The sequence below is a fragment of the Mobula hypostoma genome, chromosome 9 (assembly GCF_963921235.1).
Source record: "Mobula hypostoma chromosome 9, sMobHyp1.1, whole genome shotgun sequence".
NCBI lineage: Eukaryota > Metazoa > Chordata > Chondrichthyes > Myliobatiformes > Myliobatidae > Mobula > Mobula hypostoma.
The window spans coordinates 127,088,722-127,103,295 of record NC_086105.1 but is presented as its reverse complement, the minus strand read 5'-3'; the positions used below and the strand labels follow the sequence as shown (position 1 = coordinate 127,103,295).

The 14,574-nt window shown below is 39.4% G+C and overlaps 1 protein-coding gene across 1 annotated transcript in view; it reads right to left on the bottom strand.

The window, feature by feature from the left end:
- snx29 (sorting nexin 29) overlaps positions 1–14,574 on the bottom strand; it is a 581,542-nt gene that overhangs the window by 207,686 nt on the left and 359,282 nt on the right. Inside the window, exon 17 of the mRNA XM_063059095.1 lies at positions 7,087–7,142. Within this exon, the coding sequence (XP_062915165.1) occupies positions 7,087–7,142 (56 nt within the window). The remainder of the gene's footprint in view (positions 1–7,086; positions 7,143–14,574) is intronic.

Sequence of the window (14,574 nt, the reverse complement as noted above, 5' to 3'; positions counted from 1 at the left end):
CCATGAAATTTATGCACTGTATAGAGTTGATGGATCTTTCGAGAAGTATGGGACACTGTCGGAATCCCATTTCAGAGGAGAGTACTGCAGGTAGCAAAACACTGAAATTTGCTGCAAATCCCTCACTGCATATAGGCTGACAATGATGAAGATCACAAGTCACAAATCAACAAAGCAAGTGTGAAATAAACAAAATAATCTAATAACATGTGATATTAAACAGCAGCAGAAGCAAGCCTGAACTGAGATGCCATACAATGGGACTCCAATCAAAGTTTCACAACTGAAGAGGTCATAAAAGAACTAGGATGCAACAGCAGAGAGATTGATAAACAGTTAACTGCAAATTAGAACACAAAAAGATATCACCGAAACAAGAATGGCATACTATAAAAGTCATTTGCACCCCACATCATTTCTGAAAACGATATCAAGAAAAAATATCTACCAATTATTAAATATTATATTTCAATCAGTAAAGACAATTCTGGAAATGAAAATTAATTTTTTGCTCAAAGGAACAAAAGCCATTTATTAATGAAAAAGTTGTTTTCCCCAACCTATTTGAAAGAAACCTTGTGTTAATCAAGTTCGCAGACGACACCACGGTGGTTGGTCTGATCAGAGGGGATGACGAGATGGCCTACAGGGACGAGGTCCAGCACCTGGCTACATGGTGTGCCGACAACAGTCTGGCCCTTAACACCCAGAAGACCAAGGAGATCATTGTGGACTTCAGGCATGCCAGGAGTCATATTCACATCCCCATCTACGTCAACGGAACTGTAGTGGAGCGTGTATCAAGCTCCAAATTCCTTGGCATCCACATTTCCGAGGATCTCACCTGGTCCCTGAACTCCTCCATCCTGATCAAAAAGGCACAACAGCGCCTTTATTTCCTGTGGAGCTTGAAGAAAGCTCACCTCTGTCCCAGGATACTGACAGACTTTTACCGCTGTACCATTGAAAGCATACTCACCAACTGCGTCTCAGTGTGGTATGGCAATTGTCCCGTATCGGACCACAAAGCACTCCAGCATGTGGTGAAAACTGCCCAGCGGATTATCGGCACCCAATTGCCCACCATTGAGAACATCTACCATAAACGCTGCCTGGGCAGGGTGAAAAGCATTATCAGGGATGCATCTCACCCTAACCATGGACTTTTTACTCTCCTCTCATCCAGTAGGCGCTACAGGAGCCTCCACTCCTGCACCAGCAGGCACAGGAAGAGCTTCTTCCCTGAGGCTGTGATACTGCTGAACACCTCATCACAGCGCTAAACTGTATTGCACCCATATTATACTGTCTCAGTACTTTCATATTTGTGTGCTGTAGCACTTTCTTTGTTCGCAGTTATTTTGTAAATAACACTATTCTTTGCATTTCTGGTCAGATGCTAAATGCATTTCATTGGCTTTGTATCTGTACTCGGCATAATGACAATAAAGTTGAATCTAATCTAATCTAATCTAAATTCTTATAGCAGTTCAGCAGAACTGACTTCCTTGCCTTTGCTTTGCAGCGATGCATCAATGAACATATTCAAGTAGATTCTGTCATTACTGACTTTCCATTTTGCTGCTGGACACAGCACTGGGTCCAAGGAAGAAGCATAAACATACTGAGCTAAGAAGGCAGATACAATTGGTATCTTGACCCTTGGCTTCACACCAACCATGGCTTATGCAGAAAACAATGCCATATTTATTTGAATGAATTTAAGCTAGTTGGAAAAATATGAATGAAGTAACTTTAACATTTAAACATTTAAATAATAATGAAATTAAATTAATTTAAATGTAATTTAAGTTTAGACAGTTAAATGCCCTTCAAATAAGTTTGGTTTTAATTGTTTTAGAACATTTTGAGTATTTAAATGTGTTCCAATTGATTTTAAATATCTTAGTAACAACATATTAAAATATGATCAGGTCAGTTTAGACCTGATCAGCTAAGATCAATATTTAGCCACAATTATTCAACATGAGATAATAAGAATGAGAGAGATGAGAAATCGCAAAAGGTAAATATGGAAAAATAAACAAGTATCGATGATAATATATGCATTATAGAGAAACTGAAGCTGGAAGATTTGACCAAACTGATAGACCATAAATAATTCAAGTTGAACATGACAAGTTAGAAAAAAAATGCACCAAACTGATTTCAAAGAAATCCAAAAGATTTAAATTGAAAGCCAAAAGTTGAGGAATTTAACTTGACAAGCAAGAAAATTGGCATTAATTACTTAGAGTTACTGCAGTCAGGAAATAATGAGTGAAAACAAAGCTGAGCTACATCACAGACACATCAAATACTAAGCAGGAAAATACTGAAGAAAAGGTGTTGAACTGAAAGCACAAATTCATTCCAACTAGAAAATATAAAGAATATACCAGGGAATAGGGCAGCAATCCTGTACACGCTAATAAAATTTACTGTAACATTTAATGGTGCTTTTTTATTAAGGGAATTCTATAGTGCTATGTTGTGAACAAAAACTTAGCCATCTAAAATGCTCTTTGTGCAGAATTACTCTGAAGACATGTCTAAGGCTACGTCCACACTAGACCAGATAATTTTGAAAATGCCAGTTTTGCGTAAAAACGATAGGTGTCCACACCAAGTGTTTTTGAAAATACCTACGTCCACATTAAAATGGGTATTTGGGTGAATCTCCTCCTATTAGCATGCACAGTACACATCTACGGAAAACAAGCGACATGTTTGGTGTGAATCTCGCTGTGAAAGTGCGCGTTTGTGCAGTTACAGACTAGAAAAACTTAAAAGGAAATTGCCAAACGACGGACAGCTGTTGGCTCTCACGCAGGAGGACTTAAAGCTAAAAAAAAAGCAAATACTAGAGCGTACAGAGGCAACCACAGGGAGTTCACGGACAGTATGACTTGGCTGACGACGAACGCAGAAAAACTGACTGTCTGCATCAGTGTTATTTTGTATTTCCATACAATGTTACATTAGGCTGTTATACATCTATTGTCAGAGAAGTACTTGGATAAATAGGTAAACCACCTTCATACAAGCAAGCACAGAAAACAGGGCAAAGTGAGTATACAGGTGTTCCCCGCTTTTCCAACGTTCGCTTTATGAAACCTCACTGTTGCGAAAGACCTACATTAGTACCCTGTTTTCGCTAACAGAAGGTGTTTTCACTGTTACGAAAAAAGCAGCACGCGAAAAAAGCAGCGCTCGGAAAAAATCAGCATGTGATAAAAGGCAGTGTGCGCCCCGTGCAGCCGCTCTCCCCCGGATTCGGAACGGCATTCTCGCCGGCATTGCTTTAACACATGCCTGTGAGCAGCCGTTTGCAAGATGAGTTCTATGGTATTGGAAAAGCCTAAAAGAGCTCGTAAGGGTGTGACACTTAGCATAAAACTAGACATAATTAAGCATTTTGATCATGGTGAACGAAGTAAGGACTAAGTGAGTTTGGCTTGTGGAAGCCGATGAAGATGATGTTGAAGAGGTTTGGGCATCTCATGACCAAGAACTGATAGATGAAGAGCTGATGCAATTGGAAGAGGAAAGGATAACAATCGAAACCGAATGAGTAATGATAAAGTACGACTTTAATTTTGAAAGGGTACGTAGGTTTAGGGCATATTTGCAGGATGGTTTGAGTGCTTACAAAGAACTGTATGATAGAAAAATGCGCGAGGCTCAGCAGTCAAGCAAGCCTTCCACATCAGCCACAGCAGACGATGAACCTTGACCTTTAACATCGAGGCGGGCAGTCATAGGAGAAGATGAGCTGCCTGCTCTAATGGAAACAGACGAGGAGATGACACCCCAGTGTCCCACCACCCCAACACCCAGGCCGTGGAGAGATACCGATTCGCAGAGAACGAAGCGGTAGCCGGGAGATACACCCCACATCTTTAAGAAAAAAGCTGAAATAAACATGCTATTAGGTACCGCCCGGCACGTAATTGTTGGCCCAGATCAGAGGTGATTGCCGATTGTGTCGCCTCTAATCTGGGCCGACAATTATGTGCCAGGTGGCACCTAATTAATTAAGTTGGTTATTTTGGCTTTTTTCTTAAAGATGTGCTGTGTGTCTCCCGGCTACCGCTGTACCCCTGCATGCTTCGCGGCAATATATCGGTTCGCTGCCCGGAGAGTGGGGGCCAATGCACCACCCAAACTCCGACAACTCAGCCTAACACACCATCATCAGTGTGCTTGGCAAGCTGACTTCCCGATTCCGGTAAGTGATACTACACTGTACATGCATTATTTCTACTTTATATCGGCTGTGTATTTTTATGTGTTATTTGGTATGATTTGGCAGCTTCATAGCCTAAAGGTTACTGGAGAGCGCTTGCGCCGTGTTTTTGCCGAGAGCGCTTACGTGAGATTTTCGCTACGGAAAACAGTTCAGGCAATGATTGTGGGAAAGTATTTCTACTTTATATAAGCTGTGTATTTATCATATCATTCCTGCTTTTACTATATGTTACTGTTATTTTAGGTTTTATGTGTTATTTGGCAGGTTATTTTTGGGACTGCGAACGCTCACAAAATTTTCCCATATAAATAAATAGTAATTGCTTCTTCGCTTTACGACATTCCGGCTTACGAACCGTTTCATAGGAACGCTCTACCTTCGGATGGCGGGGGAAACCTGTACTTATTTATTCAATAAGTTATGGGTCAAAGTATTTGGTGAGTACATTTCTAACTCTTCTAGCTTCAGTCTCATTGCCGTCTGTTCTGAAATTGTTAGGTTGTGTGGGGGGTTGAGTTCAAGAAAACAATGAAATGCCGCGCTGGCACCACCATCTGTTCCGGCACGTCATGACAGCGTTTTTAGAAATCTCTGGTTACCCCGTCCACACTATTCTGCCCAATCAGCGTTTTCAAATTTACACAGTCTGGAGGGCGTTTTAGAAAAGCTCTGTTTTCGGGGGAGGAAAACACCATTTCAGTGCAGACAGAGGGTCAAGACGAGGAGAAAAAGCTTCGGTTATGGATTTATCTGGTCTAGGGTGGAGGTAGCCTAAGTTATACTGTCAACACTACAAAAGATTCTGCCAGAGCCTGTCCTGCCAATCTTCACTTTCCTGCAAGGTATCATTTTCTAAAATGTTAGCTTTCAAACATTTTCTACATGACATGTAAAATAAGCTATTGACTCCTTGCTGAAATATAAAAAATTAGGTAGCAATTACAGTGCACTAGTTTTTACTGTCATAATTTAGTGTATCAGAATTTATGCTCAGGCTAAACAACCGCTCTCATATTCAAAGTCAGTTTACACTTCACAATATAATGATGCTGTTAGCTTAAAAGAACCTGGTTGTGATTGTAGAAAAATTTGCCAAAGATATTCTTCAAAGTGGTTCACTCAGTGCAATGACAATTTTCCACCAGCACCAAAAAGTAAGTGAATTTTTATGAATTTAATTTCCTAAGGATGATGACTGCTATTTATGAACATCATTTTGCTCCTTTCACGTGATTTATTTCATATCGCATTTCTGTGTAATAAATGGATGATGAAAAAGCAATATTCAAGAAACAAATAAAGTTAAATGCGTCCATTTAACATTGTATTCAAGAGCTCATCAAATTCAGAGGAACACAAGATCCAAAATATTGTTCAATATTGACAAGATCTTGCAGTTGGATAGGTCCTTCCTTTGTTTACTTGCTAATGGAAATGGAACAACCCAATGATGGTCAGCAGGTTGTGGAGGAGTCAGCCTCAACAGTAAGGACAGAGGGAGAATGGATTAAATTAAACAATTTGTAGTTAGGAGTTGTGTGTTTGGGAATCAGGCTAAGAGCATCCGGTTAAAGATGGACAGCTTTGAAAGTCGGGCAGGAGGTGGGGTAGGGCAAGAGCAGTAAGGTGGGAATGATGAGAAAAGAGCCCAAGAGAGTTGGTCAAGAATAAAACAAGAGCCATCTACGGTCAGCACAATTCTCCACAGGCAAGGTTTGAAATATCGCCCAAATGGTGGTGTAGAGAGTGTTGCACATCACAGCTGCCATGCACACAGCAGGTCTCTGGTATCATTAATGTTTCAGGCACATGAAGGAAAACAGCAAATTTTGTGTAATCTAGTCTACAATTTTCTGTTACATTTCACGTGTCATTGAACTGAATCAAACAGGCAACAAAACACTACAATGGATGAAATAACTTGCAGGAAATATTACAATTATCTGAGTTCAAAAGATGACTTTAGGTCTGTGCTCCACATAGCTGAACACAGGAAAAGAAATGGGGTACAGTTTTATAAAGAATTTTGACGATCAAAACTTTATTACCCAAACGACGAAGTACATGGAATCAATCAGATTCATTATCATCTCAGTTGATAAAAGCATTGCTACTCTGAGCCTATGATATATGACAGTTTGGTATTGTTCAACCTTAGTCCATAATCTGAGGTGGCTGACTGAAATTTCCAAAAGCACTGCACAGATCTCAATGGCTAATATTGGTGGACTTGTATTTTGGCTTGTAGTGGCAGAAGGTACAGGACTTCATTATGCACCCTCATAAATGGAAGTCCTGAACTTACTGACAGACTCTAGCAATGGACTCCACAGAGCCTAGCAGTGGAAACAAATTTTTCAAGCTACAGCAGCAAGGCCACGTTCTTCAAGAAATTCCACATATTTTTTTCCTTTCTCTCTAATTTCCTTCATGAATGCTCCATACACAAAGTGAACCCTCAGCAATCAAACATATTCCCTTTATCGTATCCATCCCTCATTTTCTTTTCGCAACTTGAAACTAACTCACCTTTCTAGTTCTGTTATAAGGGTTTTCAACTTGAGACATTTTCTCTTTTCATACATGCTGCCTGACATGCTGAGTGTTTTTCAGCCTTCTTGCTTTTATTTGGAATATTTGTTGTTCAATTCAAGGCAGTGCATTCTCCATTGGCAGGACACCACAATGAATATTATAAATTGTATTTCTATTGACATCCATAATGTTGATTGCTCTATGGTCAAGAAAGAATCTGAACATTTTGTTGAAAAGAACATTTATAATTATTTCCAAGATCAAAAGCCATAAAAATTACATTGTAGGTCAAGACTTACGTTTCAAAATCTGATAAGCTTTGATCCTCAGAGGTTTGACTTAAATCACCAGGTACCTATGAATGAAAAAAAAATCATTTTCAACTTTATTGATGTATACATCACTGGAATGGCCTGTTACGTAGAATCTCAGTATTCGCTTTCTCATGCAAAAATAATTGCTTTGAACATGGTTGCATTAAAATATAATGGCAAGAGATATTTAAGATTTTCTTTTGAATTGTATTACTTGCAAAGATAAAAGTCATTTATCCCTAACATACTAACAAAATAACTTACTGTCGCTGACTCAGGCTATGTCCACACTAGACCGGATCATTTTGAAAACGCCAGTTTCGCGTAAAAACGACAGGCGTCCACGCTAGGTGTTTTTAAAAATACCTCTGTCCACATTAAAATGGATATTTGGGCAAATCTCTTCCTACTGGGCATGCGCAGGACACACAGAAAACAAGCGAAGAGGAAACGGTATACATGGTGTGCGTTTGTCCAGTTACAGACTAGAAAAACTTAAAAGGAAATTGCCAAACGAAAGACTTGGTGCGTGTTTGTCCAGAAACATTTCCCACAGCCATAGTCTCTTCACCAATGAAAGGGACGACAGCTACAACTAAATGCAATAAGGCTTGTTACTGGGCAAAAGTGAAATTTGCTGTTACCTCATTTGTTTGCCTTTATTTTTGCCATGTCTTTGCATATTATTTTGCTGTATTTAACATGTGCAATAAAACGAGTTACTGGGCAAAAGTGATAATTGCATCTATTGAATGTCTGCACAAGCAATACATTAATAAAGCACCTTGTTAAATGTATAAAACATGTCTGCATCAGTGTTATCTTGTATTTCCATACAATGTTACATTAAGTTGTTACACATCTATTGTCAGATATTGTTGTGGCGTTGGAAGTGTTCAAGAAAACAATGAAATACTGCTCTGACACCACCAATTGTTCTGGCATGTCATGACAGCGGTTTTATAAATAGCCGGTTACCCTGTACACACTATTAGGCATTTTCAGATTTATTCACTCTGGAGAGCGTTTCTGAAAAGCTCCGTTTTCAGGGGAGGAAAGTGCCATTTCAGTGTGGACGAAGGGTCAAAATGAAGAGAAAAAGTTTCGGTTATGGATTTATCTGGTCTAGTGTGGATGTAGCCTCAAATTTAATAGTAACTATAAAATCCTCAAATAAGGGTCCTTGGCCTGATATGTGAACTCTATTTCTGGTTCCCACAAATGCTGGTAGACATGCTGCGTGTTTCAAGCATTTTCTGTTTTTAAGAAAGGTGACTATGATAATTCCAGTGAAACAATATCAGGTAACCCAAATGGGTTCCGACCACAGAATCTTTAATGCTGCATTTTACTGATTCCCTGGAGATTTTTAGACCAAAATACTTGTTGTAAGCCCTCTAAAGATATTTATTTGACTGTAGAAAATTTATCTATGCTTGAATTAACTTCTGCAACTAATTAAAAGACTGCATAGAGAGGGGAGGAAGACTGACTTAACTTTTGTTCTTTCTTCAACTTTATCACATCTCCAAAATCAAGCTGGCAAACTCAAAGTTGAAATTGTCATATGCACAGGTGTCATGATGAATTTACATGCAACAACATCACAAGCACATTGTCATAGCAGAATTGACAAGAATAATATAAATTAAACATTATACACATTTTTTTTAACCAAAAAAGCAATTAGAACAAATAAAAAGTTGATTTTAATGCAAGGCAATCAAAGTGGTCAAAATGTTGCTAAACTGCAGTGATAAGGGTTTTGCCAGTTGGTTCAAGACCCAAAGGTTGAAGCTGCAAATATAAGACCATAAAACCAAAAGACATAGGAGCAGGGTTAGGCCATTTGGCCCATCGAGGTGCTCTGCCATTTTATCATGATTGATCTATTTTCCCTCTTAGCCCCAATTTCCTGCCTTCTCCCCATATCATTTCATGCCCTGACCAATCAAGAATCTATCAACCTCTGCCTTGAATTTACATGTAGACTTGGCCTCCACAGCTGCCTGTGGCAATGACTTCCACAGATGTGCATTTTCTGGCTAAAGAAATTCCTCTTCATCTCTGTTCTAAAATGATGGCCCTCTAATCTTGAATCCAGTGGTGTGGGACTTCAGGTGTATCTCCTGCCCACTGGTAGCTGTGAAAAGATAAATGTCCCAGGTGGTGGGGACTTATGATAAACGATGCTGACTTCTTGAGGTAGTACCTCCTGTTGATACTAACAATGGCAGAGGGAGAAAATGTCATAGTCCTGTTGCAGAGTTTCAACTCAAAACATGGACAAATCCTTGCCCCACCTCACGCAAGGTCCTATCCCCACAGATGCTGCCTGACCCACTAAGTTTTTCCAGTGAATCATTTATTGCTCCAAATTCCAGCATCTGTAGTCTCGTGTCTCCATGGAAACCACCTGTGTAGATTAGCTGTGTACACCAATGGGAATGTCAGTTTCTCCCTACTGGAGGGCATTCCAATGGTCAAGGTCAAGGAAGCTTGGATATAACTTGGCAAAGCCAAGCTAAGCATACCCAGGTTGCTGGAGGTTTTTTCCTCCCATTTTCCTGAGGTGGTAAACTGCCAGCTTCTGCTCTTGCTGCAATCATAATATTCATCAGAATTCTGCCTTTCAGGATTATCAAGATCCAAATAGAGGATAATGGATACAATTGGTTAACAGTTTGGTGTTGATGCAAGGTGCCACTGGATGGAGTGTACAAGGTGCTATTATAATTGGTTATGAAAGGAGTGTACGAAACCCAAATTACTGAGATCTGGCATGACATGAGAAAATAAACAGTACACAGATCAGTACTAAGATTTATGAACATTGAGAATCGAAAGACAAGCACTTGTAGATTAGATTCTGCAACCTGAGTAAGAATGGAGCTGAGCTGCAAAGTTCAGGACAGAAGTGCCTGACCAAGGAGGAAGGCAAGCACCAGGGATAAAATCAAGACACGGCTTATATTCAAAGTGGTCCAAGAAAACCACTACCACGCTGTCACCCCTCCGTTCCCCACAACCCAACTTTCCCAACAAGGAGCACAAGTGCATACTTCATTGAAAATGGAATTACAGGTGGACAGGGAGGTGAAAAAGCATCTTGCATGCTGACCTTTCTCAATCAAGGCACCCAGTTCAGGAACTGGGACATTATGTTGCAGTTTATAAATCAGTGGTGAAGCTGCACTTCAAGCACTGCGTATAGTTTTGGTCACCCTGCTATAGGAACGATGTAGTTAAACTGCAAAGAGTATTGAAAAGATTTACAGGGATATTGCCAAGGCCAGAGGGTCTAAATTATAGAGAGGTAGGCCAGACTAGGTTTTATTCCTTGAAATGTAGGATAAAAAGAGACGACCTTTCAGAAATTATGAGAGGCATAGATAAGGTGGATGGGAACAGCCTTTTCCCCAGGGTAGAGAACGTAAAATTAGGGGCATGGATTTAGAGTAAGGGAGGAAAGATTTAAAAGGGACCCAAACGGCAACTTTTTCCACAGAGAGGGTGGTGAATATATGGAACGAATTGCCAGATGAGGTGGTTGAGGCAGGTACAATAGTATAATTTAAGAAGCAGTTAAATTGGTTCACAAAGAGGTGGGGCTTAGAGGGATGTAGGCCAAACACAGGAAACTGAGACTAGATGGATGAGCACTGTGGTCAGCATCGACTTGTTGGGCCAAGAACCTACAGCCTTGCTGTATTGCTCTGTGGCTCTAACCTCTGGGTGCACATTGAGAAAAAGGTGGAACTCGTTAGCTTCTGAAGCCAATGGCAGCAGTTTAACACCAATGACTGGGCTGTTATGCCACCATAAGTTTAAACTCAAACAAGGGGTCTCAAAAGCTGTGCGGAAAGCTATTTAGCGGTTTAGTCTGTTCTCTATCTACGTATGGTAAAAACTATGTTAAGTTGCTCTACAACTATTTCAAAACCTTGACAGTTCAGCATTTGGTACATGAAGTGATATTTCCCAAGCTTCCTTTAATTTAACCTGGGCCCTATATCTTCTGGACCCCTGGAACTCTTGGGGGTACCATTTCCCCCTATTTCTTCAAGCTTACTGAGGCCCTGTTTCCCCCTCTCCTTTGAAACACACCATGACCCCAATTCCCTGTACTCTTTAAGTTCACCAGAGTTCTGTTTTTCATGTTTCCTTTAAAACTGACCAGATTCACTGGAAAATCTATAAAAACTTACTGTACAACATCTTAAAGAAGAAAATGAATTTGAATTGTCTTGAGGATGGTGGCGGGGGGGGGGCGGGGGTTGTATGCAATGGTTGGCAGGATTAACATTCAATAGTCCACATTATTTTCCAACCTGGCACCAACATGCTGATTGCAATGGAGTTTTACTATATTGAAAAGTTCCTTCCTAACAAGAACTACATTTCATTAAATGTCTCCAAAACAAAGCAGGAATGAATTAATGAATGAATAAACATACTGTAAGTAGGCATTAATAATCTTTCTGAATTGTTCCATCTGCAATGCTTAATCACACATCTTCAGAATTGCTGTGAACAGAGCTACATTAGCCCTGTTAATTTCAATGAGTTACTGTTTTTAACAGGGTATTCCGTGAGATAGTATAAAATGGACAGCATACAGAAATACAATCATTAAGGAATAAATCCTACTTGACATCCCACTAAATTATTTGTAAAGTGCAACGCAATTTTAAGACACTAAAATGATAAAATTGCAAGATACTACTTTCATAAATGTACTCAAGATGTTCAAGTCAAAACAAATCCTCTGTTTCTATCCTTTTTCCTTGTACCCAACTAAAATATAGTCAAATTGGTTTCTCTCAATTTTAATCAAATGTCGGATCAACAACAGAGCAATACCTGTTCCAGAAAGGCGATAAATTTATATTCTTCAATATTAATGGTAACAGTTCTAGTAATAATGACACTGATGCCCTGCATTCTCAGAAATTAGGCCAATTAATTCCAGGTCCCTGTGGCTGACTAGCCCCATTATCCTACACCTTCTCACAGATTGAAACAAGTGCTACTTTAGAACTATTGCTTCCAATTAAACAGATGCACATGAATAAACAGAAATGCACATCAATAAATAGAAATGCACATCAGAACTCGCTGATTCTAGCAGTAACAATGATGGATTCCTGCCAGAAGAGAACCTATTCAAATATTTCCTGGGGCATGATGTATCATATGGTCTGACTGAGCGAAACAGCTGAGATTTGTTTAGCAGCTCTAGCCATTAGCTATTCTGAAATTTGCAGAAGAATGAACATAAAATAGATTTAAATGTAGCTAAATATGCCTGTTGTATTTAAATCTACCTAAGTGTGTCCCTTATGTATTTTAATCTTCCTAAATATGGATGAAACTATTGTAAAAGCTTTGACTTTTCATAAAATGAAATAACACTGCCTGCCCTCTGACTGCATGTCAATCAAAATGACATTTTCACAAAGCTTCTAAAAGAGTAACCTCTTTGCACTCTCTGCATACAGTCCAATAAGTAACACAGTTATTTGGCCTGAGTTAAAGTACTTGAACAGGATGTCAGAAATGATTCACAGTTAATTGTGCTCGACTTTGCCAGTGTTTTGACTGGATAAGATTGTGCTTGCTTTAAATAACTTTCACAATTCAACCTTCATGAAGCAAAACCGGTTCTTGACAGTTTTACCTTCCCTTCACACAATAATCCTCTCCAATTACATGGAATAATTTGATTTCACTTTGTGGTTACAAACATTATCATACAGTATCAAATGTAGAACCTCAAATTTAACTGGGGAAATAAAAATTTATGCTGTCACTATGAGAATAAATCAGCCCCGAAATATAACTGGTCTTTGAAGTGATAACAGTATTCAAAGTTTAAAAATTACAACTAACTCACTGACAATCTTAGTGAAAGTGTTTTAAGGATTCTGCCCTCTAAAGTTAGAGAGTTAAAATAGTGATTAACTCTTCACAGCATTTGCAATGCTTATACCTGAAAAACCAAAATCATTGTTTTTGATAGAAAAGTTTGAAGGCTCATTAAAATTTGTGTATATACTAATAAAATAAAAGAGGGGTTTAAAGCTTAGTGGGCAATAAAATTATTTTGGTGTGTATTTTATTTACATTCTTCATTAGTAAGAAAAATTCTGTATAATTTAGGACACATTGAGGAATAATTCATCCTCAGTTTGTAACTTAACTCCCTGTCAGTACCTTCAGTTGAACTTTGTCTTTTTGTGTGTTTCCCCCTAGCTGTCAGTCTGTGGTTTTGTATTGCCACGTGTTCCTGTCCTTGCTCCTGCTCTACTCCGGCCCCTGTATTACTAAGTACTCCGTCCCTCATCTGCTTCTCATTATTAACTGTATCGGTGCCACCTATGTCTCCTTGTGCTCCATCTATCATCTGCCTCTCTGCTTATTGCTCAGTGTATTTCAGTCCTATGTTTTCACCACATTGTGCCAGTGAATTTTCCTGAGCCTTTTCAGCATTCATGTCTGTACTCTGTCTGTCTGAATATTGACTCTGCCTGTTTCCTGATTCTGATTTTTGGATTTCTCTGGATGTTTTGATCTCTGCCCGAACCTTGACGCCGACTTGGTTTGCACCACGGGTTTGTTACTCAATTAATATCACTGTGTGCACAGTACTGAGTTTGTGATTGGATCCCTGCTCCAGTGTCCTGACACTCCCCCATGGATGGCCCCAAGCCTGGCTTCATAAGGAGGAGTTGGGCATGGGACTAGCACAGTTCAAAGTTCAAATTATTTATTATCGAAGTACATAATATTATCATTATACAACCTTGAGGGTTGTCTCCTTACAGGTAGCCACAAAACAAAGAAACCTCAGAAGAACCCATTAAAAAAGACTGTCAGACAAACAATGTGCCGGGGGGGGGGGGGGATCAAATTATGCAAACCACATCTCATAAGAACCCAGAACTAGAGAATTGCCAACAGAAGGTCCAAAGATTTCTCCTCTGGGAGAGGAAAGATCTTTAGAGATGGGGCTATGCCTGGGGGCTTGAAAGATTGGTCCAGGATAGAGGACTCTTATGAGCTGTTGTCAGTGGGCTAGTAGGGGTGATAGGCTCCAGAAAGTAAGTAAATAATTTGTAACTTGATTTTTGTATGAAGTTATCATGACCTAGCATGTGACCACTGTTGCAACACAAATGGCCATTTTTATCATTTAATGGTTAAAAATACTTTCTGGCAAAATTTCCCAATGGTCAAAATCTATATGCTAGTATAACCAGTCAAAAGGTATAGAATATAACAGCAGGGATGTGATGTTGAGGCTCTATAAGGCACTCGTGAGACAACACTTGGAGTATTGTGTACAGTTTTGGCCTCCTTATTTTAGAAAGGATATACTGACATTGGAGAGGGTTCAGAGAAGATTCATGAGAATGATTCCAGGAATGAAAGGGTTACCATATGAGGAATGTCTGGCAGCTCTTGGACTAT